Genomic DNA, 24,157 nt, shown 5'->3' with positions numbered 1-24,157 from the left:
GAGGCCAGCCTGGTCTATAAGTGAATTCCAGGACAGGCTCCAAAGCTACAGAGAAACCCTATCTTGGAAAAACAAACAAACAAAAGCCTGAATGACCAATAGCAAGGCAGGAGAGTTTAGGCAGGACTTCTGGGCACAGAGAGGAACTCATGGGGATGAATTTAGGTGCATAGGAGTCACCAGTGAGACACTGAGGAAGTTGGATGTGCCAAATGGAGGGGAGGTCAAAAACCACACAGCAGAACATAGAGGAATAGAAATAGGCTAACTTAAATTGTAAGAACTGGAGGCAAGAACTGAAGCTAAGGGCCAAGCTTTCATAATCAATAATAAATCTCCATGTCATTATTTGGGGGCTGGCGGTCCCAAAGAAAGTAGTCAATAATTTTAAATTACCATGATTGCCAGGCATTGTTGGCGCATGCCTTTCATCCCAAGCACCCGGGAGGCAGGGGCAGGTGGATCTTTGTGAGTTTGAGACCAACCTGGTCTACAGGAGCTAGTTCCAGGACAGGCTCCAAAGCTACAGAGAAACCCTGTCTCAAAAAACCAAACCAAACCAAACCAAACAAAAAAAAAACCCCATGATTATTAATTTTACTTAGCTGCTTTCCAAATGGATATTAATCTTTTAATATTTTGTCATATATTAAGAGTTTATGTCTTAATATAAATTACAAATATTTCACATAATGGCTTATTTTTTCTTTTTCTATTCTTCCTGCCCCTTTCCTTCCTTCTTCCCTTCTTTTCCCGTACTGGAGCCTGAGCATCGGGACCACATCCTGCCTCCCTCGCTATTTCAGTTTTAAATGTTTTTTCATTAAAAACTTGAACCTTTTCCTTTACTGGTATTTATTCATGCATGGTTCTGGAGGTCCAAAATCTCTAGGAAGGTGTTGACAGGGTTAGTTCCTTGTAGAGCCTGCGGTGAAGATTGTGCCACGCGTTTGGTAGTTGCTGGCAATCCTTGGCATTTAGCTGACAGCTGAGTCTCTGCTTCTGTTTCCATGCGGCCCCTCCCCTGTGTGTTCTAGTATCTTTCTTTTCTTACAGGAACTCCTGTATTAGATTTGGGGTTCCTTCCCTCCAAGTGGATCTATTCTCCAATAAGGTCTCATCTTGAAGGTTTGAGTGGACTTAAATTTTTTCGGGGGGGGGGGGCTGCTGTTCATCGCACAACAGTCTATTCTGTGCCTTCCCAAATTTACACTTTTCATTTGCAAAATATACTCACTCTACCCCAGCATCTTCAAAGATTTTCATCCATTCCAAGATCAGTTATAAACCCAAATTCTCAAATTATCAATTAAAAAAAAAAAACCTCAAATGTCGCCACCTAGATCAGAGGCAAACAAGACTCTGTGTGTGATAATATATTGTATTTAAAGAAATAGGCTATAAACTAGAACTCAGAAACTATTTTGTAGGGTCAATTTCTGGAAGATGATTTGTTTAGTCCCATTTATGAATTACTACCACCACTAGATGCACGAGTGTAACTAAATGTAATAGCATTTTAAACAATTATATATTGAATACCTAGTATGTGCCAGGCACTCTACTAGATGCCAGCAGTTTATCAGTGGAATATTTGTGCATACATGAGGTACTGGGGTGGGGATGAAATGCAAGTCTATGCACAGAATTCACTTACAGTCTGTATGCTTCTTATACAGAAATCCCGAGGGTAATTTTGAACAATATTTTAATGTATTAGTGTTTTGAGTGTACCTGACACCTGAGGTCCAATGTGGGACAGTCAACTAACTATTGCATCATGTCAGCTTAAACAATCGTAGACTCGGAGTGGTACTTAGTGCCTTTGATCCCAGAACTCTAGAGTCATTTGAGGTCATGTATGTCTGCCCCTTTCCCAAGTGACACAGCTGTTGCCCCAGCTACATGGGAATCCTTGCTGGGCACAGTGTGATTCTCAGGTTGCCTGCGCTCTTCCTCACTCTCTGTTCCGCCCACCCTTGCCTCTAGCTTAGAAACTGCTCTCTCTTCATTGGGGTGCAGCATTGGTACCCCACTTCTGTGAAGGCTTCTCTCTGCATTCTCCCATGGTTACCGTCCCATAGGATCTGTCTCTACTTGTGACAGTGTTCATTGTTGGTCTTATTTATTGTAAGCCGATTTATTTTCCAATGGTGTAAATGAAGTGAGTTACAGTTCTGTTCATGAGTTTTGCACCCAGTAGGCAAATAATGAAATAAATATAAATTTTAAATTGGCTTTGGATTTCACTATGGACAAAATGAAGTATTCCTGATGCTTTAATTCATATGAGAAGTATTTGTTTCGATTAGATATATTCCAGCCCCTAAATATGAAAATGTATGTTATGAAGATAAGTGAGTACAGCCGTCATATATAATGACAAAATCATATTGTTTAACAACATAATATAAACATTAATATCAACGTAATAGGAACATAAGAATATTATTTATAAATGATATTAAATGAAAAATATACTTATAAACATGTTAATAGTTAAAGTTTTTCTATTTGTGTTAGAAAGTCTTTATTATATGCTTCTTTTGGTGACACAGGCTCTCATGAATTTTAGACTGGCTTCAAACTCACTATATAGTTGAAATGACCTTGAACTTTGTGTGTGTGTGTGTGTGTCTGTATTGTGTAGTCTTAAATTTTGTGTGTATGTGTGTGTGTGTGTGTGCACGTGCACACGCGTGCACAAGTCATAGACTATATGGTGGTCAGAGGACAACTTGGGAGTCAGTTTGGGTCTTCTGCATGTTTGTCCTGGCATTGAATGCTCACCAGCCCTGCTGGGTGTTCTGTGTTGTTGCTTGTTTACTTGGAGTCAGGGTCTTTTGGTAGCCCAGGAGCTGGCCTTGTACATGCTATGACCTTGAAACTTCTGTTCCTCCTGTCTCTACTCCCGAGTCTGTGTCACTGCCCAGTTTTTGCAGTGCTCAGGAGCCAAGCCATGGCTTCCTGTGTGTCAGGGGAACACACTACCCTCTGAGTTGCGTCTCCAGTCCTGGAGTCTACATCTGTCATGTGACTGCTGCGCTCACCTGTTTTCACGCATGCTAATCCTTAGAGAGGCTTTTGGCTTGCTAAGAGCTTCTTCTCGGCAGTTACTTAGACTTTGGAAATATAATAAATTATGAGCTAACATGAAATATTGGGCTTTCAACTTAAAATCTGGGGGAAGACAGTGTTAGCGTTTTTTCTTATTTGAGATTTTTATTTAAGTGATTGTCAAAACAGAAAATAAGAGTTGAAGAATACCCTCTCCTCTCTTGGATACACTGTTATTTTAGCTGTTGGATGTTTCTTTTCTCCATGCAGACTCAGTCCTCCTGTTCTCCCGCTGTGCTCCCTGAGGGAAATACAACTGTCTGTGGACAAGTTCTTTAGATTGGAACCATCTGATGTTACCAATGGTTGCTTTCTTTCTATTTTAACAAGAGAGGTAAGGGAGAAAAATCCTAATGCATGACATACTTTGAAATCGAAGACAACAAACTCTCTTTACTGGAACCCACTTCATGGCTATTTTGCCATGGCTGCTTGTATTTATACAAATATAAATATAGGGTCTTGTGTAGCCCAAGAGCTGGCCTTGTGTGCTATGTAGCTAGCTATGCCCTTGAACTTTTGTTTCCCTGGCCTCCGCTCCCCAGTTTGTGTCACTGCGCCCAGTGTATGCATGCCCAGGAGCCAACCCATGGCTGGAGGGCAGGAGCAGGGTTATCGCGGCACAGCGCAGCCTCTGCTCTCCATGCTTCTCAGTCTTCCTCTTTGGCTTGCCCTCCACCCCACCTCTTCCAGCAGTTTGCCAACTGCCTAGTGTATCTTCCTTAGTGTATAAGAAATAAGCAGGGTAATTCTTATGAGGTTTGAAAATGAGGAAGTTGAACTACGAAAAAAGTTATTTCTGGGGTTTATGAGTTATGTTAGGGAGTAAGGCCTAAAAAACATTTACTTTAGTATGTTTTAATTTTCACTAAATCACTGACAAATATTTAAAAATCTGTGCACTGATGGCGCCCTCCCGCCCTCGTATTAACAGTTGCTGTTTTCATTGCAGCGAGACCCATCCGAGACAGTGTCCGTGAAGGATGTTCTGGCCCGAGCTGCCGCCAAAGGTCTTCTGGATGGGGTTGAGGTTGGGAAGACATCCAAACGGGAGAAGAAGAGGAAGAAATCCAAAACATCACTGTCCAAAGCTCCTGCTAATGACAACAATGGCATTCAAATGACAATCACCGAGTTCGTAAGTCAAGAAAGTAAAGCGAGTACTTCCCGAGGCGAGCCAGTAACAACTAAAACAGCTCTCCCGTCAAACAGTGTCTTCCAGGTCAGAAAACCCAAGCCTGCCACCAATTCTTTACTGACCACTTACTCTTCCAGGCCAGAAGAAAGGCAGGTGACCTTAAGACGAAGGCCAGAAGGCAAAGTGTTTCCTCTGAAGTCCGTTGAGATTGTTTTGCCTCCAGTGATGTTCCCACTCTCGAATTCCCAGGGGGCCCGAGCTCAGATGCCAGCAAACCACGTCTACTATCGCTTGGTCGGATCAAAGGCCGGCAGGCACAGCTACGTGACATCATCAGCACCCAGGAAAGGGGAGAAGGCTAAGGAAAGCACACCTTCCTCCTGTGTCAGGCATCCCAGGCCATGGCTTTGACTGTGTGGCCCTTCCTACAGGCTGGCTGGGATTTCTTTCCTTTCCAACACTATTACTGGGGCTTTTGGTCACTTAGTATCTTCCCCTGGGACTTTACCTCCAGAGAATGAAGACAGATAAGAAGCAGTGATGGAGGGAGCAAGTGAAGGTGTCGCGTCACCAGCTCAGTGCTAATGTGTTTTAGGATGCCCAGTTGCAGACTGATCAGCTGGCAGACCTTGTCTCCCTCCTGGCAGGGAGTGTGGACTAAGCAGCTGGCTTCCCTGAAGTGGGCAGAGTGCCTCCCAGCAGGCTTCTCTGCACACTACATTGAGGGCCTGGTAGAAAGTCCTCAGCTACAAAGAATGGTGTCCTTCCTCTCCTGCCTGCCCCAGCTCCAGCCAGGAATCTGACCCTGCTCCTTAGCCAGGAAGTCACTGTGCTTGAAACCTCTGGGATCCCAGTTGAAGCCAGTTTTTCCCTTTAGCACCCCACTGTTCCCAAAACAGGGCATGCCAGAAGGTTCTGCAATGGACTGAGCTTTGACTAGGGGTGGGAAGCCCAGTACCAGGTGTGCGCAGTCCAGATGGCCATACAGAAAACAATGTTTCTGGAGAACTTCCAGAATCCTGAGTAAACTGCACACAACAATCCCTTCCTTCTGTTTATACCAAACATTGTTGGGAAAAGGACAGCGAGCCAATTTCTACCTAAGGATTCTTGTTCTGAGAAAGAGGTCTAACTGTTGAACACAAGCAATGTATCATTGGAAAACACAAAGATTTCTGATTCTATGCAAAGATCAGGTGACACAGCCAAATGTACAAGTCATTTTGATGGCACACAGTGCTCAAACCTTGGTAACTCATTTCTGATGCACAGTTACAATATATTGTAGCACTATGTTCATACATTAAATGTCAATTACTCTTAGCTATATTAACAATTGTCTACCAATATTGACATGATTATCATTTCTGGGTCTGATTTTTTTCATCATGGCAACAGAAATTGTTTGACATTAAATAAAGTTATGACTAAAAATCTTATTTTTAAAGAGTTTTGACACATTTGGCGTTTGAATGTAAAGCTTTATCTTCAGAATTCAGCTGTGGAGGAGCACGGGTGAGCGCTAAAGGCTCAGTTTCGGTGGCCGTGTCAGCAGACTGGGCTCGGTGTGCTTCAGCTTGAAGTGGGAAGGACAAAGGATTGGTGGGTTCTCAGAGCAGTTTTCTTTCAGCCAAAGATTCTTATCTTTTCATTAAAATCTGTGAGTCAAGAAAATGAGCTTATGCTTCAAGAGGCTTACTTATATTTATATTCCAGAGAATTCTCGTCAGTTATGACTCTTAAAACACACAGAACTTAGGAAACAGGCAGAATGGTTCTTTCCCAGTTTCGGCTTGCCTGAGCTGAACTGAAAGAGCCTGTCTGGGCTGGGCTGCGACTCCGTGGTCAAGCCCGTGGTCAGCATGGATCAGGTGCCAGTGGCCATCGCCAGACCTGCAGGCCACAACCTCACACTGCTTCCATTGCCTAGGTAGGCTACTGAGACAGAAAACATGCAGGTCTTTATGTTTCGAGGGGCAGCCTAATTTACCACCATTGAGAGGGGAGCTGCCATTCCAGCCCAGCAATGGGAGCTCAGGCTGAAAACCATTCCACCTGATTTGAGATCTTTATTTTCAAGTGTATTTTCTGGATCAACTCTTTGCCTTATAGAAGCTCAGGATACTCTCTAGCAGCGCGTGGTTCCGTCGCCACTGGCAGCCACTTCAGAGTCTCCTCATTTGCAGCTCGGCACTGAACTCGCTTCCTCTCTGTACATTCGAGGAGATTCTCAAGGGACCCACTCATCTACTAAGCTTGTGTGCCCTTCTTTGGCAACCTTCTTGGAAAGCCAGGATCAGTTAATTACTGGTAAAGTGAGAAGGAAAGCAGGGTAGGAACAACACGAGAAAACTCTAGTGCAGACTGCTGGTCACACTGCCTTTTCATCTGAATTTTACTTTCTTGAGTTTCTTAAAGTGTTGCAAAGTAAAAAAAAAACAAACCATCAAACCACTAGTATTTAATACCACAGTAACAGTTTATTTACTTTGTGGAACTGGGGATTGAGCCCAGAGTCTAAACAAATTCAGATTTTTACCCAAAACTATTACCAGTGTAAAACCCCTGGAAGCAAGATGAAATGCTGCTCCTTGAGAGTTACTGTCTTGAGCAGCACAAGGGGAGGCAGAATGTGGTGGCACACGTCTGTACACGTCTGCAATCCCAGTACTCAGGAGGCTGGGGCAGGAGGATCGGCATGAATTCAAGGCCAGTCTGGCTTACGTAGCAAGACTGATCTCAAAGACAAGACAACATGACACAGCAAATGAACAACTTGGGCACATACTTTTAATTACTCGTCTTCTGTTTACCAGGGAGTTAAAACCAGACCCAACTGACTCTCTCTTTCATTCTGGATTTAATGCACTGCCCACTTCCATTCCCGATCCTTACAGGAAGGAAAGGCAGACTTTGTGTGCACGCTGACATGCCTTAACCCTATGAGACTGCTTACAAAGAATCCCAGCTGATGACTCGATGGGCTTCTGTGTCCAGAACGCCAGCTCTTCACTGACCGAAGAGTTAGGGAAGAGCAATTCCTTAAAGTCACCCGCCCACTCTCACCAAGTGGGAAATGCAAACACTAATGAAAGCAGAATCTTACATTACTAAAATGATTTTTAAAAAGTTTAATTTGAAGTAAGAATAATACAAAAATAAAATAACTACTGTAGAGATACTAGGTTTGCATCTGTTTCTCATAGATGTGGCCGTGCCGGCAGATAAATGAGGCAGACCTTGTACGCAGCTCCATTTATTCTCACAACATCTTACATTTAAATGTGCAAACGTGGTCAACAGCAAAAGGCATCAGAAAGAAAACAAGATGTCCTTTTAGGAGGAAGCGGCTGATGTGGCTGCCTGGCAATGCTCTCAGTTGGTGCAAGCCAAGACCTTTGCCTTGACGTGCAACCCCCCCCCCCCTTCATGGTTCCGAGGCTTAAGCTCAGAGCCCTGCACATCTTACGCAAGCGCTCTACCACTGAGCCACACCCCCAGTTTGCCGAAACAAGTTCAATTGCTTTCTTACTGGTTCTGAGCATGTCGGATGTTAGGAGGTTAGGTTGAACCCGGCCAACTCGAGGGCTTTTGGCTTGATTAAATTGTGCTAATGTTAGGGAGACATTTTCCCACGTGGTTTGTGAAATGTCGCGTTGCATTGCTCATACAGGGAGTGTGCGCTACAGTAAGGGAAGCTTTGGGGCTACACATAAGTGGTCCTGTTCTGAGTGGTTTGTTCTGTGCCCCTCTTAAATGCCTAATGTGTATTTTTTTTTTTTTAAAAAAAGTAGCCGTGCTAACAGTTGTATCACCAAGAATTTGTTTTAATGGAAAGGGGTCTAATGTCCCTTCATGCAGTGAGACAGACAGACCAACAAATGAAACAATGGTTCTAATTAGCCATGGGTGATCCTGAATCCAGGTGGAAACAAAGGGCACGTGGATGGCTGTGTAGCTCTTTGATGACGTCACGCAGGTTGGGAAGGATATAAAAACAGAGCACCGCACAGTGCCTTAGTCTATCTACAAAGACATGGTCTTAGCCAGAAGCTTGTTGGCTACTGTGGTGATGCCACCCCGGAGCACAGGGAAGGTGGGCAGAGCACTCCTACCTAGTTGCTTTTAAAAAATAAAAGGAACTTTAAGCATTCTGCCCTTGCTTCTACATATTCCAATAAAAATGTGACTACAAATCATTACAAAACCACCTTGTAGGCGATGTAGTTCACTGAGATTAATTAGGCCCAGGTAACTGACGTTATACCCAGGAAAGAGAATACATTAACACAATAATGCGCCATATTTCAGTAAAAATAGAATAAATAAAATAAAAATATTTTAAGCTGTATTTAACAAGTTAATTAAAAAAATGCTAAGACACACAAGGCTTAGTGAACACGGCTGCCTGTTCCCGAATCCCGGATCTAAAGAATGCATAGATAACTGAAGTCACTCAGATCTCAGGTAAAACACTGGCATCCTTTCACAAACAAATGCAAACATACTTTCATACATACTTTTTGGCCATGGCAGAAAGTTGTTTGAATACACTGTTTAACATAACTCATTTTACAAAAATCAACCTGCATTTAGTAGGCAAAGCTATTTTCAAAACAAAACAGCCGCAGTAAGAGTTTTCTCCTGTGTAAGACTATCACTCCTCTTACTGAGTCCTAAAATTGCATATATAAATCAGTTTGCTACTTAAAGCTAGCTCAGTATTCTTGATCCTGAAAACAAAGAAATGTAGGTCTTAAAGACGAACAGGGTTTGGGTGGAGACGTCCTATAGAAACATGGATTACTTTAGAGTTTTGAGGTGGAGTGCATTAAAACATTTCACCATGAAGCTCAAAATGAGAGACCGTAACTAGATTCTGGACAGTTTTTCTCTGGGCACAATAAGAAATCTCTCAGATGGCACTAGTTACTTCAGCTAGTATGCAAGTTGGCACCAAGTATTAATGCATTTTTTTCTCAAGGAACATCACTTGTATTGTAGTGTGTGGGTGCCAGAAACCGGCCCAGGTTCTCTGCATCTGACTCCATGGGTTTTCTGAGGACCCACAGGTGGAACACTCTCACTTCAACGCAGTCTGCGGCTGCTAAGTGCCACAGTCGGGAAGGTTTCTACACAAGTAATGTAATATCTAGAAAACCTCGGCTCGGAAAGGCTGCTGAGGTCAGACACTTGTCCTCTACAACACGACTGAGGAACACAGTCCTGGACCAAGAAAGGACAATGGTCTTAACAATAAATGCCACTGTGTAGACAAACTGGATGTTTTCTTTAACACACTTGGGAATTCTGAAACTGCCTGATAGTATTTCATTATCTGTACTGTGTATGGACCTACAGTCATCTGTGAAAGGTCTTCCTGACTGTGTGGAAGAGGCATAAGGTGGCAAAACCTGGGACACGTGGTCCTGGTTCGGGCTCTCAAGAACTTGGGTGAGATCCTTGGCCACTTAGCCTCTTGGTACAAAACCCAGTGTATTTGATTTCTTCAGTGAGTTTGGTACCTTTCCTACCTTGTAAGGCTCGACTGTGATAAAACTGTGGAAAGCATTCTGACATCCGCAGAGCAGCGCATAAACACAAAGCATCACTTTTATAGCGATATTAATTTTGACATTAAAAAAGTACACAAGAGTAATATAAGATTGATCTTTGCAACCTCCTTTTAAAATAATGTCAGCAAGAGTCTAAATTTGTGTATTTTTATAGTTAGGTTTCTTAGCTACATAAAAAGAGGCAAGAAAATGATATTTGGGAAATGCTATCAAACAACCCATTATTTCTTTGTATATTGTGCTCAGATAAGAAAAAATTAAATCTTTTGAAAGTAAAATGGAAAAATAGAAGTTTTAAAACATATCTAGTCAAGTCTTACCAAATTTCTTAACATTAAATACGTAAGTTCAAGAAAAGTACAACTTAAATTTGTTGCCATGGACACTGTATGAAGGCTAGCCAGCTTTCTGGACAAAAAGCACAGCAAAAGCTTGTGGCAGAGAGGGAATCCTAGGAGGACATTTACCTCCAGGATGGGAACTAACAAGAATCACACAATGAGATCTAAAATCATAGTGTGTGACAGAGATATAAATGACATTTACTCAACTCTAAATTGCATATTAGCTCGTCAAACTAAGGATGGAAAGTGTAGGACTATTTCATTTTCAGGTGTGGGTGGAGAATGGCCATAGCATACTTTAATTCTCTAGCTGCATTGTACAACGTAAGGCAGAAGTTTGAAATATGTCCCATCCCAAATGGATTATGAATCTGTTAATCTCTCTCTCTCTTTTTAAATAACCAGTTTGAAAACCATCTGAAAAGAAAGGCTATTTTTTTTTGCTTGACTTTAATTCCTCAAATTTAGTTTTCTGTTAATTTTAAAGTTTTCCTTTCCCCAGCACCCCAAACAGCTGTAGACATGAAGGGGTGTCCATGCATCGGAGAGCTCGCTGAGGAAGAGTGGCTGCTTCGTGTCTGCGCTGATGCCAACAGCCATTTCTGTCAACTGACAGGTTCACTTTTATGAAAAACTAAAACCCAAACGTTCTTTTTACAGGAATTCAATGGTATCTGTCCCTCGGATAGACAGGACATTCGGGGTCTGAATGTTTTAAAAGCTGAAAACAAGGCAAAGTGCCAAAGGACCCCAAGGTTGCTGGCGACAGATCCAACCAAGAGGCCAGCGAAATGAACCTGGGGATCATTCCCTCCACGGACGGACGCAGCATTAGTTCTCTGGGGAGGGCGTGGCCACATCCTTCGGAGCGTGTGAAGTCCTGCTCACGATATTTACAGGAAAAGACCTTCCATTGCTCATGATGGAACTCACGGGAACAGAAAACAAAAACAACTCATGCTTCTTTTCATAGCACACGGTGGTAGCGAGACGCGGTCACATGCTTGTCTTAACACTGTTTGGTTAAGGACGAGTTCTCTGGAGACAGAGCATCAGCAATGGAATGGAAGGCCAGCGGTCGGCTTCTTTAGTGTAGACGGTTGCTCTTCGGGTAAAAGTGACAGAATCCCGGAGCCCGGAGCTGCTAGGGCGTTTCTGGGACAGGGCGTTTCTGTTTCAATGTGTCAATGAGCGATAAGACCCCTCGCTTTACGTTAGTTGTGACTCTTCTGGTCACCGAGTCCGCTGGCGGGGGTGGAGGTCGGACTTTCTGCGAAGGTGGCCTGGCTACCAAGCACTTCTGATACCGCAACTGGAATAAAACAAGCAAGCAGCGATTTAGGCAACAGTATTTCTTCTTGGTTGTTGGATTCAAAAGTTAATGGCCCAACTTCTAAACATAAATCTAGGAGTTCATCACCACTACCACCAGCACCACCAACAACCCCCGACCAGCACTACTGCCACCACTGCTAGTACTATTACCATCATTACCACCACCAACCACCACCACAAGCACCACCAACACTGCCATTACCACCCCCCCCCCCCACCAGCACCAGCACCACCCTCCACCCCTGAGGTGGGATTCCCCTCTGTATACTGTGAATACCACTGGTGAATAAAGAAACTGCCCTGGCCTGTTGATAGGAAAGAACTTAGGTAGGTGAGAAAAAATCGAACTGAATGCTGGGAGAAAGGAGGCAGAGTCAGAGAGAAGCCATGGAACTGCTGTCAGAGACAGACGTGCTGAAACTTTGCTGGTAGGCCATGAACTTATGGGAAGCTAGAGCTAATGGGTCAAGCAGTGATTTAAATAATATAGTTTTTGTGTGATGATTTCGGGGCTGAGCAGCCAGGAACGAAACAAACAGCACTTCTCCAACACCCCCCCACCCCATCTCCACCAGTAGTACTATTCCCACCATCACCATCTGGTCTACCACAGCTGCCACTCTTCTCAGCACCATTACTCCTGCCACCACTGCTCCCCATCCCCCCATACTACTACCATTTCTGTTGTGTGGTGGGGAAGACTGACCCAGCTCCTTGTAGATGCAAGGCAAGTGCTCTAGCCCTGAGTGCATCTGCAGTCCAGATTCATTTCGTTCTTCATGTGGGATGTTTTAAGTTCCCACAGCTGCTTGGCTTCTCCCACCCTTCCTTTCCGCCCACTGCTCACAGACAACAGCTAAGCAAACAAAAAGGATTAGTGGAGAGAGGGCGTTAACTAAGCTTCCCATCAGACACGTACATCCAGGTGAGTGCTGGTGACATGGCACGAGAGGAAGGGCACAGTCTGTATTGCCTGTGAGCTCTAGGAACCCAGCCATTGCATTTCTCCACGTCTCAGTGTCTTTGACTATAGAGCAGTTGAGAATTACAAAGCAAACCGTAGAAAGCCTCAGATAGGCCTAGCCTAACGTCTATTTGTTCCCCTCCCTGTTTCCTACTGTAACAGAAAGTGCTGTACTGAGATGCCAGTTATCTCTTTCAAGTTCAAGTATAAACCCTGAGAGATTAAAAAAACAAAAACAAAAAAAACAAACCAGCACCTACCATTAGCATTGACAACACGGGCATATCTATCCTTCAGAAATATAGCAACACAGGCCTGCTGAGGTGGCTCGGCAGGTAAAGGTACTTACTTGGTTTTCAAACCTAACAACCTGCCTTTGACACCAGAAACCCATAGTAGGAAAGAACGAACTCCCCAGTGTTGTCCACTGAGCTCCACACGTGGCAACTGTGCGCTTGCACTCTCTTTCTCACGCACACCATATACACATATACACTAATAAAAACTCCTTTGTTGTTTTTCCAGACAGGGTTTCTCTATATAACAGCCCTGGCTTTCCTGGAACTCGCTCTGTAGAGCATGCTGGTCAGACTCACTGGCTGGGCCTCGCAAGTGCTGGGATTAAAGGTATGGACCACCACCACCCGACAATAAAAACTTTTTAAAGAGAGAAATATATCAACATAGCCTGCTTGCTTTTGAACTAGCAGAAAGCTGAGTAATTCTTCAATGTTAGGTGAAAAGGATTACGTTTGTCATTTTTTTCTGATCTCCAAAGTCAAGTTAAAGGTCAAGAGACTCCTCAACATAGTTACAGCTGCTTCTCCCTCAAAACACATGAAAGCATTCACCAAAAGATGGGATGGGGATTTGAATGTTCTCTCATGTCCCACAGGTCAGAAAACTGGTCCCTTCTACTCACCACACACAAAAGGATGCTTTACCACATGTCTGCTCTATGGAGAACATCTTGCTAGGTCTGCATCACCAACCACACGCTCCTAAAGCATCAACTCACCAGCAGGCACGTGTGGCAATATTAAATCCTGGACTTGAAATTGCCAATAGTAGCTTTGTATGCATACCGTGAATCAAAACTGCACATAACTGATGGAATTCATAAATAAATTCCATGAAAGTGTCTCCACCTAGGCCTATACAACATAGTTGCAAAAAGGGCCTTGAAAGCGAATTCCAAAGAATGTGTCACTACCATATCTCCGATCGTACCATGCATAAGCATTCCAGATGGAGAATGGCATGTATCTGAATGAAGAAGGGTACCCCTGCATTGGGGAGAACTGGATTCATGGTATGGTGGGAGCTTAGATTATTCCCACGTGTCTTCTACCACACTACCACACTACTCCAGCTGGTTGTATTAATAAAATTTTTATTAAAAAAGTGTTTTCAAGTGGAAAAATGATTCTGGGAATCTGGAAAAACAAAACTGTAGCCACTGATAAAACTAATTAGCTAACTGTCATTAGCATTTAAAATGTATAATTAAGAGTGAAAGCCATTCATTTTAGACCCAAACCATCTGTTATGCTCCATTTCAATTTTGTAAAATACCTAGTTTTTTCGCTTGACTGAAAGAGCACTTTTTTATTTCCCATAGTTCCTTCCTCCCACCTACACCTGGCTCCCAGGTCCACCTCAACTCCTGCCCTCCCCTGCTCTTCCCCCACAACCCCGCTCCTGAGTACCCAGGCTTGTGAGCATTAGCATCCTGTGTGCACAGCACTTAGAGAAAACAGCCCTCCCACTGAGGACCAGTGAGTGGGAGCCAGATGGAGTGAGGATCCCAGGTCTCTCTTCCTTCCTTCCCTTCCCCCCACTCAACAGTCTCAAAGATAAAAAAAAAAAAAGTATGTGTGTGTTTATCATGCACAGGACACGTGTGGAAGTCAGAGGACAACTTGTGGGAATTGGTCTTTTCTCATATAGGCTCCATGTCTCAAAAATTAGGTTACCAGGTTTGGTAGCAGGTGCCTTTACTGCTCCCTGGCCTCAGTAGGTATCCATAGCCAATTTGCTCTTTTCCTATCCTGTTGTCTAAATGGTCATCAGTGTCCTTCACCATTGGGAAGGCAATAATAGCTAAGACAGAAATCTAGAAAAAGAAACTAGAATGTACAGACCATACCAGATGTCGGGTTTTTTTTTTTTTTTTTTTTTGTATCTGGATTCAGAACTCATTTTGGGGATGACATGACAGCTGGCTGGGGCGTGATTTATGATTTCTTGGATTGCACAAGTAAAAACGAGGCCAAATGCAGCCTTGCAAGACATGGCCTGTGTGAGAAGAGAGAGATGACAGGAAAACAGCAGAAGGGGCTGGAGATGAGAGAGAAGGAGGGGGCGCTGCCACGGCCATGGCCACGGCCACACTGCGGCTGGCAGAGGCACAGTGGGGGAGAGTCTGTGGTGATGGATCTGCCAGGGAGCTGCAAACTTTTACACAGAGGACTGAATATTGCAAAACCTTAAAAACAAACAAACCCACAGAAGCGCCGTAGGTGATAGGCAGTTTTTAACGCCACTGTACTTTCACGCAACGACGGTCTTATGTGTGGTCTGTCATTCACACTGACATAAATGTCATTATAAGGTACATGATTCACGCGGCTCCTTTAGCGCAAGAAAGTGTGCAGATCACCTCCCTCCTAAACAAACCAAGCTCACAGACCAGTCTGTGGTGTTCCTTTGACAACCCCTCGACAGACTTTCCTAGTTCCCACTTTCAGAGTCTTTCTCCCTTTGTCCAATTCCTTCGCCGTCTGGTGTAGTCTCCTCTACTTATAGCTCTTTTCCACACTACCATGGGACTTTGGATGTTGTGTCTCTCCCGCTATACCTGAGCTCCCGGATTCACACTTGGGGCTTTCTGGGGTCTGTGCAGAGCTCCCGGATTCACACTTGGGGCTCCTCGGGGTCGTAGCAGAGGGGACTCCTCCACACAAGGCAGTGCTCCATCTCACTGATCACGACCCCGTTAGCCCTCTTCTGGCTGCCTCCTGCCGAGGCCCCTCCTGGTCTCTCTAGTCGCCATGCTGACGGCCCGGGTTGATCACTGCACCTCAAGCCGTACTTTAAACTTGCCCTCCCGAGGAAAGGTCTCCAGGAAGATGGATTGTCTTCCTTTAGGATGGAAATCTATTTTAAAACCTAAGTGTGAGCAGGAAGCGGTGGCACACGCGTATAGTCCCACTGTTGGGAAGGTTGAGAGTTTAAAGACAGTCTAGGCTACAGTGAGTTCCAGGCCAGCCTGAGCTACTAGGAGACCTTACCTCAAAAAATCCAAATCTAGAAAAACTCCAGAAGCGAGAGATGAGCAATTCCTACTTGGTAATCTTTCCTGGAGAGACCAACTTCACCAGTCTTTCATGACAGGGGTCCTGTTTCTCCCAGCAGTCCCAGCGACTATCACCAGACTGAGCCCTGGACCTCAGGCTCTGGTGCCTACCTTCACAGTTCCAGTGTGTGCAAGCAAGGTGCCCAGTGCACATCTGCTCAATGAAGAGATGTTTACGTCTCAAATCAGACATCCTGTGAAGTACCCTGGCCTTGTGAGCCAGCAGCACGGGGCCGACTCTAGTCTGTTACTTACTGATCACTATAAAGTATGGGGCTTTGGGAGTTAGACGTTATCCATTCAATAAAGGATTTCCACTCTACTTTACAGCATCTAGAACAAGGATAGGGAAGGTCGAGCAAAAGGTGGGCTCCCTCACCATGCAGGCAGCCTGGACAGCTTCTGACACATTGGCGGCGTTAGGCTCACACCAGAACACGTGGCACTCAAAGCGCTGGTTCCCAGTGTCCATGATGAAGGCAAACGTGTGGACATCCTTCCCGACACCCATGAAGGACAGAAACCGCACTCGACACTCCACCAAAATTTCCTCTTCGTTCTGTAAGAGACATGGTTCAGCACCCGTGCTCCCTGGGAAGCCAGACAGCTGCCAGCACAAAGTCCTGCCTTAAATACTTCAGAGAATTCCGCTTACAGAGCCTGGTAGGATTTGCATCTTATTAGAAAGTCAGAACGTGGCTAAGCAGCCTGAGAGGCCACCACTGCCGTGGGTGTCTGATCTCACAGCGAATGACCCTGCTGCTGTGGAAAGGGATGTGTGTCCCATCCTCTAGCCACTGTAGCCCACATCCGTTCTTCACTGTGCGAGGAACAATGTCACATAGACGTCTATAGACTGCCCAATGCAGGACCCTCAGTGGCTCAGGACCCCTTTGTCTATGTGAACCTTTGTCTATGTGTGTCTCGCTCCACTGTTTTTTATTCAAGCACCAAATCACGTCCAACACTGTGGAAGACAAAATGCTGCTAATCAACACATTTGTCAATTCACCTCCACCCCTTCTCCACACACAAGGCAGCATAGAGACGTGTGTGGGATTCATTTCATAGCTGACATCCATGGCAGCAACCACAGGCAATTTGTGAGTTAGTAAACACAGCCAGAATGCCAGCTTTCAACTGCAACACCCTGGCTTGTTAACTATTCATTTGGCAGTGAGGTATTTCACAGGCATCCTACCCTGAGCAGGGAGGTCAGGAGGTTTGGGGAAGAAATACTGGAGTCAGAATCTGGGAGAGAGGGTATGGACAAAGCGGGGGGTGGGGAGGAGGGGGAGTACATGGAGGGAGCTGCACCAGCCAGAACACCGCAATGGGGGAGGGCACCACAATGCGTTTTAGGAGTGAAATCCAGCACAAGGGGAAAGGAAGGCAGGCTGGGGAAGACTGTTCACCGACAGGGGTGAAGTGGTTTTGACAGTGACCTGCTGGTGGCAGAAGCCGGGACATGCTTATGACCTGAGGTCTTCCCAGCACAGGGGCTTCAAGCACCTTGGTAAAGGGGGCTGAACTCAGACCACCTGGCTTTAAGGCCCGGTCCTGTGCTTCCAATTTGATCTTAGCCAAGTGACTCTGTTCAATCACCATGACAGGATAATCTGGGTTGAGGCGAACGCCGGGCCTGTCAGGAAGACCAATGATCTGTTCTCCAGAAGTCATATATCACTGGGCTTCCCTAATACAGGCAACGTTTGCACCCAGCTCCAGACAGCATGGCCTAGTCCACATCAGAGCCCTAATAACAAAACTGAGAGGCACAGTAAGCTATGGCTAGTGCCACCTGTCACCTCGCTCGAACTATTTCAATCTCTCAAGCAAGTGAGGAAGGCAGAATGGGGCATCAGAGTAGGAGTTTCCAGGTCCTGAGGGAGGCACGATGAGGTCCAGACAGTCCCAAATCTTCTACAAACATAGGCCATTTTAATCACAAGTCAATATCACCTCCAAGAGGCCAAGCCTTGACTCCGAGGCAAGCCCAGTGTCCTCTCGAGCGCCTCACCTTTTCACTGATGACTGTCACAGTGGCATCGGCCACGTTCATGTTCACCGAAGGCCAATCCTCCTTGCTGGATGAGGTCATAAGACTTTCTATGGCACTGTTCAGGGTGTCCATGCCTACATATAGAAAGGATAAGTAAAACTTCACTCTCTAATGCAGGCCCAGTCACTCAGGAGCAGCCGTACCAGACTGACCTTTGTAGTTCCTGGGGTCGGGCCAGGAACTGCTTTATCCTCAAGTCTGCTCAGAAGAAAAAAAAGCCAGTTTTTCCAACAGAGAGTCCTGGGCATCTCCAGGGATGTGTGTGTGTATGTTTGTGCCTGCATGTCTGCATGCATGCATGTGTGTGTGTGTGTGTGTGTGTGTGTGTGTGTGTGTGTGAGATGTGTGTGTGTCCTGTCTATGAGACTATGATGCTCCAACCTCAACCCTGCCTTTGAGAGCCTGGGGAAGGAGACCCAACAGAAGCCAGCAGCTACCAGGGTATCAGACCTTTCCCCATCACACTGACATTTAGTCAGGGAGGAGTTGATGGCCCTTTACAAAAACACTACATGCTGTCCAGTGGGGTTCCTTTGGTAGCTGTAGAATAAGTCAGCTCAGAACAAGGTAAATCTGTTTATGGTGTGTGAGCACATGACACACTGTGTCTGCGGACAACTTTTCAGCTGTCCTTCGCCCCCTGAGCTATCTGGGCTGTCAGAAATAACAACTTCTTTGTGACATAAATCACATGGAATTCGTTCTTTTTAATGCATACCACTCAACGGTTTTCAGTCGACTCATAGGGGAGTCATCAAATCAATTTTAGAATATTTTCAGCACCCCTGTAATTCTTAGGGGCCACTCTCTATGTTCCCTACAACCTAGTCTCAAATTAGTTCCTACTTTCTGTCTGGTTCTGGGGCCTTGCCTATTATCAGCACTCCTGTTAAGAATCCTACACAGAGGACTCTTTTGAGGCGGGAGAGGTGACTTCTTTGATCCATCTCAATGTTTCAAGGGCCACACGTGTTATGACATGTTTCAGTACTTTTTCTTTCTTGCCAGATAAAATTCCATTATTGGAAAGTTTTTATCTATCCGTGAGTCAGGTGATGGGCATTAGGAAAGTCTTTACTTTTGAAAACTGCCACAAACAAATGCTACTAGGAATGTTTTTGTAGCTTTGGTGGGGAGGAACAAAGCTACTGATTTTCTTGGGTATGTGCTTGGGGGCAGAACTGCTAAGTCAAACAACAGTTAAGGTCTTTGACCTTCTGACGAAGTGCCTAACTGCACCCCAGAGAGCATTTCACGTTACCCCCAGACTTCTGACTTCTCCAGGGTCTTTTCTAGCCAGGGAGAAGCTACAGCTCCCAGCTTCTCTGTGAGTTTAGGCAGGTGGAACACCCCAGTTCCTGGCCCGGGGGAAGGACAGACCACTATGGGTCACTGTGTAAAGATATGGGGGTTCCATCAGTCTTTCCCACCCAGTAGGTAAGAACGGAGACAGGAGCCTGACCCCAAAGCTGAGAGCCACAGCACTCTACAGTCCCGGGCTGCTCATTTCTGGAATGCTGGGACAACAGGAAATACACGCCAGTTCCCTTGGAGTCTCTGCATGCTGGACTGCACATCAAGTCAAGGTTAGCTTGCCCCTACCACCTACGCGACCAGGATGATGATGCGTCCAGGCTGGTGTCACCACAGAGGCACGAGTCAGGGTTAAGATGAGGAATTATACGGTGGCCCTCAACCTCCTGGGAGAACCAACGGCTCTTGTAAGCTTTGGAAGCCTTGCCCAGTTTTACCTACCGACAGGTCTGTCCACGGGCAACATGCCCAGGTACTGCACGTGGAACTTCTGCACCAGTTCCGTCTTTGGTGTTGGAAAATCTACTACAGGGAACAAAAGCAGAGTGTTTCTCAGTAGTTCCAGGGGACAGGGAAAGCCAGTTGTCCATCTGCAATCTGCACACCCAGATGGCGACCCATACCAGAGCACCCTGTTCCCGGACGTTTGTTCTCTAACGACAGCATTTCCCGACTCCAGACATAGGGGCTTTGCCAGTCTAAATCCTACTGATCTCTCTTTCAAGGTGAAATGCTGAGGAGGGCAAAACCCAGTATGCTATGTCTTTCATGTGCTAAGAAACAGCCTTTTCTGTGCCCTATTTGTTAGGCGTGGCTGGTGCCCAAAGAAAGTTCAATCACAAAGGTATATATAATCAAAGGCATGGGAGAAACAATGCAGTCTCCCCAACTAACAATCTATAGATTTTTAAACTAGACAGTCCTTACCCCATGGTAATACATGGGATTAAACAAAACAAAACAAAACAAAAACTCTGCTACAATATTCTCTAATTTGTTCAACAGAAACAAAAAACATCTTCCCTGTTCAATACTTTCGAACTCTGTCCCCTCAGGGCCTGGAGCACACGCTCAACGTCCCCTCCCCTCCACCACCCAGGCAGGGTCTCACCATGCAGCACCCAGGTTGGCTCACAGTCCTACTGACTCTACGTCCCAAATTCTAGAGATCGGATTCTAGGATGGAGGCCACCAGGCCCAATTTTAAGGTGTATTTTTATTTTATATGTATGAAAGGTTTTGTTAGCTTGCATATACGTGCAGTACATGCGTGCAGTGACTGCAGAAGCCAGAAGAGAGCAACAGATGCCCTAGAAACGGAATCACACATGGTTGTGAGCAGCCCTGTGGGTGCCGGGAATCGAACTTGGGTATTCTGTAAGAGTAGCCGGTGCCATCATCCAGCCCTCAAAGTGTGTTTTTAAAGGAGACACGAAGGATCAGAGAACCCTGCAACCCTCCAGTCTTGCAGAACTGGCAGGAGACTTGGAGGAGCCACTGTAGACATACCTTGCAATGGGACGTCGAGACTCACATTGTTCCTTTCCTGTAAGGAGCTGCAGGCCAGGGCTTTGGCGTTCTTCCGTTCAGCCATAATCTAGACAGCAAATGAAAGCGCATCTTGGGTTCCCAATTACGGATCCCATGTCACCCGCCAGCCCTACTAGTAGAGCATCTGAGTGGATTCTACCGGGATTTAAACTAATGCTCATCTTCTGCCTCCTTCCCCTGCCAGTCTCCCTGAGCTACACATTACGTGAGAATTCACCTTTCCCTGCTGGGGGGTGGCAGGTGAACATTTCCTCAGCGTGACAGTTCTCTGAATGCTTGGAAGCTACTTCTTCCATCTCCTGGTTCCCACACCTGTGGAGGACAACCCAACAGGCACCCTCTGGGGGCACCTGGACCCTCTGGACCCTGCGCTCAGAGAGCACAGAGTAACACGCTTCCCTGGCACTGCCCCAGGGTGACTCTTAGATACTCTTTCCAGGCCGCTGGAGACAGAATGCGTGGTTCGGATCCTACCACTGCCCTTACTAGCTGTGACCTTGGATAGGTAAGCTGCCCTTTTGTGTCTCATCGCCGTCACCGCATATAGACGAGAGTATGTATGTCACAGCGCATGTGTGGAATAAATGAATATTAAAGGAATCCAGAGGGCTCTGGAATGTCGGCTGCTGCCACCGTCCTTCTCCGGCTCTTCCAGGTGGTCTCTCTTCTGTGAGGGACACTAATGGTCACTGTGTGCAGGCATCTTTCTGTTACAGTGAGTTACGTTCTTGTTCTCTACCAGGGAGTTACAGTGGTGTGAGTTTAGGGATTCAAAGACGCCTGGTCACAATGGCCCTGGAAGTAACTCACGCTTTGAATCCCAGCCCAAGATGTTCATTGCAAAGCAACGACCGCCGTTTCTCTAGGTGTATGTAATGTAGCTGGGATGTGACATTCACAGGAAAATAAACACAGGTCACATGCAAAAACTCCGCCATCTTGTGAGGGACTCGGGCATCCTGTGAGTGGGTAACCCTGAGGTCATCGATATACCTTGAACTTCAAATCCACTACACATTAACAACATGGGCTGAGCACCCCCCTGCCCGCTGCTTCCTGAGTTTGATATCACAGGCAACTCTCCTGCCCTTCCGCTCAGTCAGTGAGGGGAAACAGGGAGGTAGACCATGTGCCCTGGACCCATCTTACCTTGGAACAGATTTCGTGGAGACTTGTGGCGATGGCTTTTGCTGGTGTGTCACATCGAAACACATGACACTTCAGAATCCTTGTGTCTTTGTCTCTTGCTACATAAGCGAAATCCCTGTGCAGAGGCAATTTGCCAGGATATTAGGAAAAGGAGCCTTTTCTCAACATGCGCTCCTGTTACGACGGTTAACGGAGCTGATAGCCAGCATGCCAGCGGTGAACTGCGGATGCAGATTAAAAACCGAAACCAAAACACCAACAGCTACAGACAGCAGAGGCAGAGGTCAGTGGCTGTTAGGGACCGTGTCTTCTAAACCTAGCTCCTGAACTTTGGGATAGGGAACCAGAGTGCACACTGAATTCTGAAGAAAGCATCTGTCTGGAGCAGTAACAAATAAGACGATGAGACAATGAACATGGAATTGGGAAGAATATGAATTACAGAATGATATAATGACAACCAGCACGAGGCAGCAGAAGCGAAACAATGGGCTGTGATGTGTGGGCGGGCACAGAGGACGGGCCAGCCCACAGCTGTCTGAGAAAGCTGATGGGTAATCAGAGAACCGCGGAACACACATGTCCTGTGAACTGGACATTACCAAAGGCATGTGACTTTGCCAGACACCCACACCATGGCCCTGGGGGTAATGCTGGTCTCCTGTGTTATATATCGGGTGAGCTCAAGCAAGTAGCCTATGCTGACTGCTCTGTCTGTGCTACTGATACCCATTATGACGTTACTTGGCTTCAGAACAACTATACCGGGTAACACAACTAAGTTCCTTGCTGTTATTAATGGAGACAATGGCTCTCCAAAGAGGAAGTGAAAGGTCTCGCTGTATAGCCGAGGCTGGCCTGGAACTCCAACCTTCTTAGCTAACTTCTAAGTGCTACAACCATGGCATGAGCTACTCCACACAGCAACTGAATTTATGTTTTTACATTACCTGTCTTCCTTTCTGTCTTTTTTAAGTTTTAAAGATATATTCTATTTTTTAATTATAAGTATGTGTGTGGGTATGTACACCGGTATGCAGATGCCGTCCCTCCAGGCCAGAGGTATGCCATCTCCCTGCAGTTGGGGATGCAGCTAGAGCCATGCGTAGGTGCTGGGAATCCAGCTCAGGTCCTCGGAAAGAGCAGTGCACGCTCTTAGCTGCTGAGACACCTTGTGGGCCCTACTTGTGTGTTTCTGAGACACGGTCTCACAATGTGGCCCCGGGACCAGCCACAAAATTACAGCAATTCTCTTGCTTCCACCTCCCTGCGTGCCAGAATTACAGGTGTGAGCTACCGTGCAGCTTAGATTACTTCTATTACTACGGAAGAAGTTGGCAAGATTTCCATAGATGACCACACGAAGGTCTAGCCAGACATGTGGTACTAGGGCGAGGGAAAGTTGGTGAGCTCGAAGGACTGGCAACAGAAACCTGCCTCCTGGCCTTCGTGCCCTGGAGTTGGTCCTCGATAGGCTCCAGGTCAGTGCATCCTTGTCTGCAATCTCACAGTTCTGCCCTCAGCCTGCCCTCACCTGCCATCAGTATTGCTCCTTCACTGCCTATCTCTGTTGGCGTCTCCCATGCTGGAATCAAATGTTCCCTAGCCTGCCAGCCACAGCCCTGGACCCGATCGTAATGTCTTGGTCTATCTCACCACCTGGAAATCTCCTGGATCCCTCGCTCCCCTTCCAGCCTGACCAACGTTTGGCGTTCTAGCAAGTTCTTATCCTTACCTTTGCTTACTTTGTCTCTACTCTATTGCCATTGCTGGGCTAGGGTTCCCTATGGACACCACACTCACCAGCGGGCATCCTGCAAGTCCACAAAGCTCCATGAAGATGGATTATATCTTACTCCCAATGCTTAGTCTGGGCCAGGACACAACAGAAATGAGTAATGTTTGAGGGCTGGAGCACAGGCTTGCTCCACATGTCCCTGGTGCCTACAGGGAACGGTGGCCTTTACCCGAGGTGTGAATGGGTACCATGGCACTGGGTGAAGAGATAGGTCTGGGATGGGACACACTTTGAGAGGTAAGGATAGTCTTTCTCCATATTGTGTTCTCAAAGCCTTCCCATCCCAGGCTCAAGTGCCATGAAGGAAACACACAACCTAAAAGATCATTCTGGAGACAGCTGAGGGGAAGCCTTGTTCATGGTTTTCTCCCCGAGCTCCCTTCATTTCCCACATGGTTCAGACAGTAAGGCACACAGTGTCTCACAACCCTCCCCCTTCCACCCCCCAGGT

At 46.1% G+C, this 24,157-nt stretch overlaps 2 protein-coding genes across 15 annotated transcripts in view; one reads left to right on the top strand and one right to left on the bottom strand.

The window, feature by feature from the left end:
• Nsun7 (NOP2/Sun RNA methyltransferase family member 7) overlaps window positions 1-8,034 on the top strand; it is a 46,272-nt gene extending 38,238 nt beyond the window's left edge. For both annotated transcript variants that reach the window (XM_048461668.3, XM_048461667.3), the window contains exons 11-12: window positions 3,328-3,451; window positions 4,070-8,034. In XM_048461668.3, coding sequence (XP_048317625.3) covers window positions 3,328-3,451; window positions 4,070-4,666 — 721 coding nt within the window. In that variant the 3' untranslated portion in view covers window positions 4,667-8,034. The remainder of the gene's footprint in view (window positions 1-3,327; window positions 3,452-4,069) is intronic.
• Window positions 7,372-24,157, bottom strand: part of Apbb2 (amyloid beta precursor protein binding family B member 2) — a 331,864-nt gene continuing 315,078 nt past the window's right edge. For 11 of the 13 annotated variants that reach the window (XM_085691831.2, XM_085691825.2, XM_085691823.2 and 8 more), the window contains 6 exons: window positions 21,909-22,023; window positions 20,718-20,805; window positions 19,650-19,733; window positions 17,853-17,968; window positions 16,212-16,391; window positions 7,372-11,487 (listed from right to left, as the gene is read on the bottom strand). In XM_085691831.2, the coding sequence (XP_085547957.1) occupies window positions 11,320-11,487; window positions 16,212-16,391; window positions 17,853-17,968; window positions 19,650-19,733; window positions 20,718-20,805; window positions 21,909-22,023 (751 nt within the window). In that variant the 3' untranslated portion in view covers window positions 7,372-11,319. The remainder of the gene's footprint in view (window positions 11,488-16,211; window positions 16,392-17,852; window positions 17,969-19,649; window positions 19,734-20,717; window positions 20,806-21,908; window positions 22,024-24,157) is intronic. The other 2 variants (XM_085691832.2, XM_085691829.2) reach the window with 1 other exon arrangement.

Source organism: Myodes glareolus, chromosome 8 (assembly GCF_982192425.1).
Source record: "Myodes glareolus chromosome 8, mMyoGla1.1, whole genome shotgun sequence".
Taxonomy (NCBI): Eukaryota; Metazoa; Chordata; class Mammalia; order Rodentia; family Cricetidae; genus Myodes; species Myodes glareolus.
The sequence above is the reverse complement of the archived record's forward strand: the minus strand, read 5'-3'. Positions and strand labels throughout refer to the sequence as shown.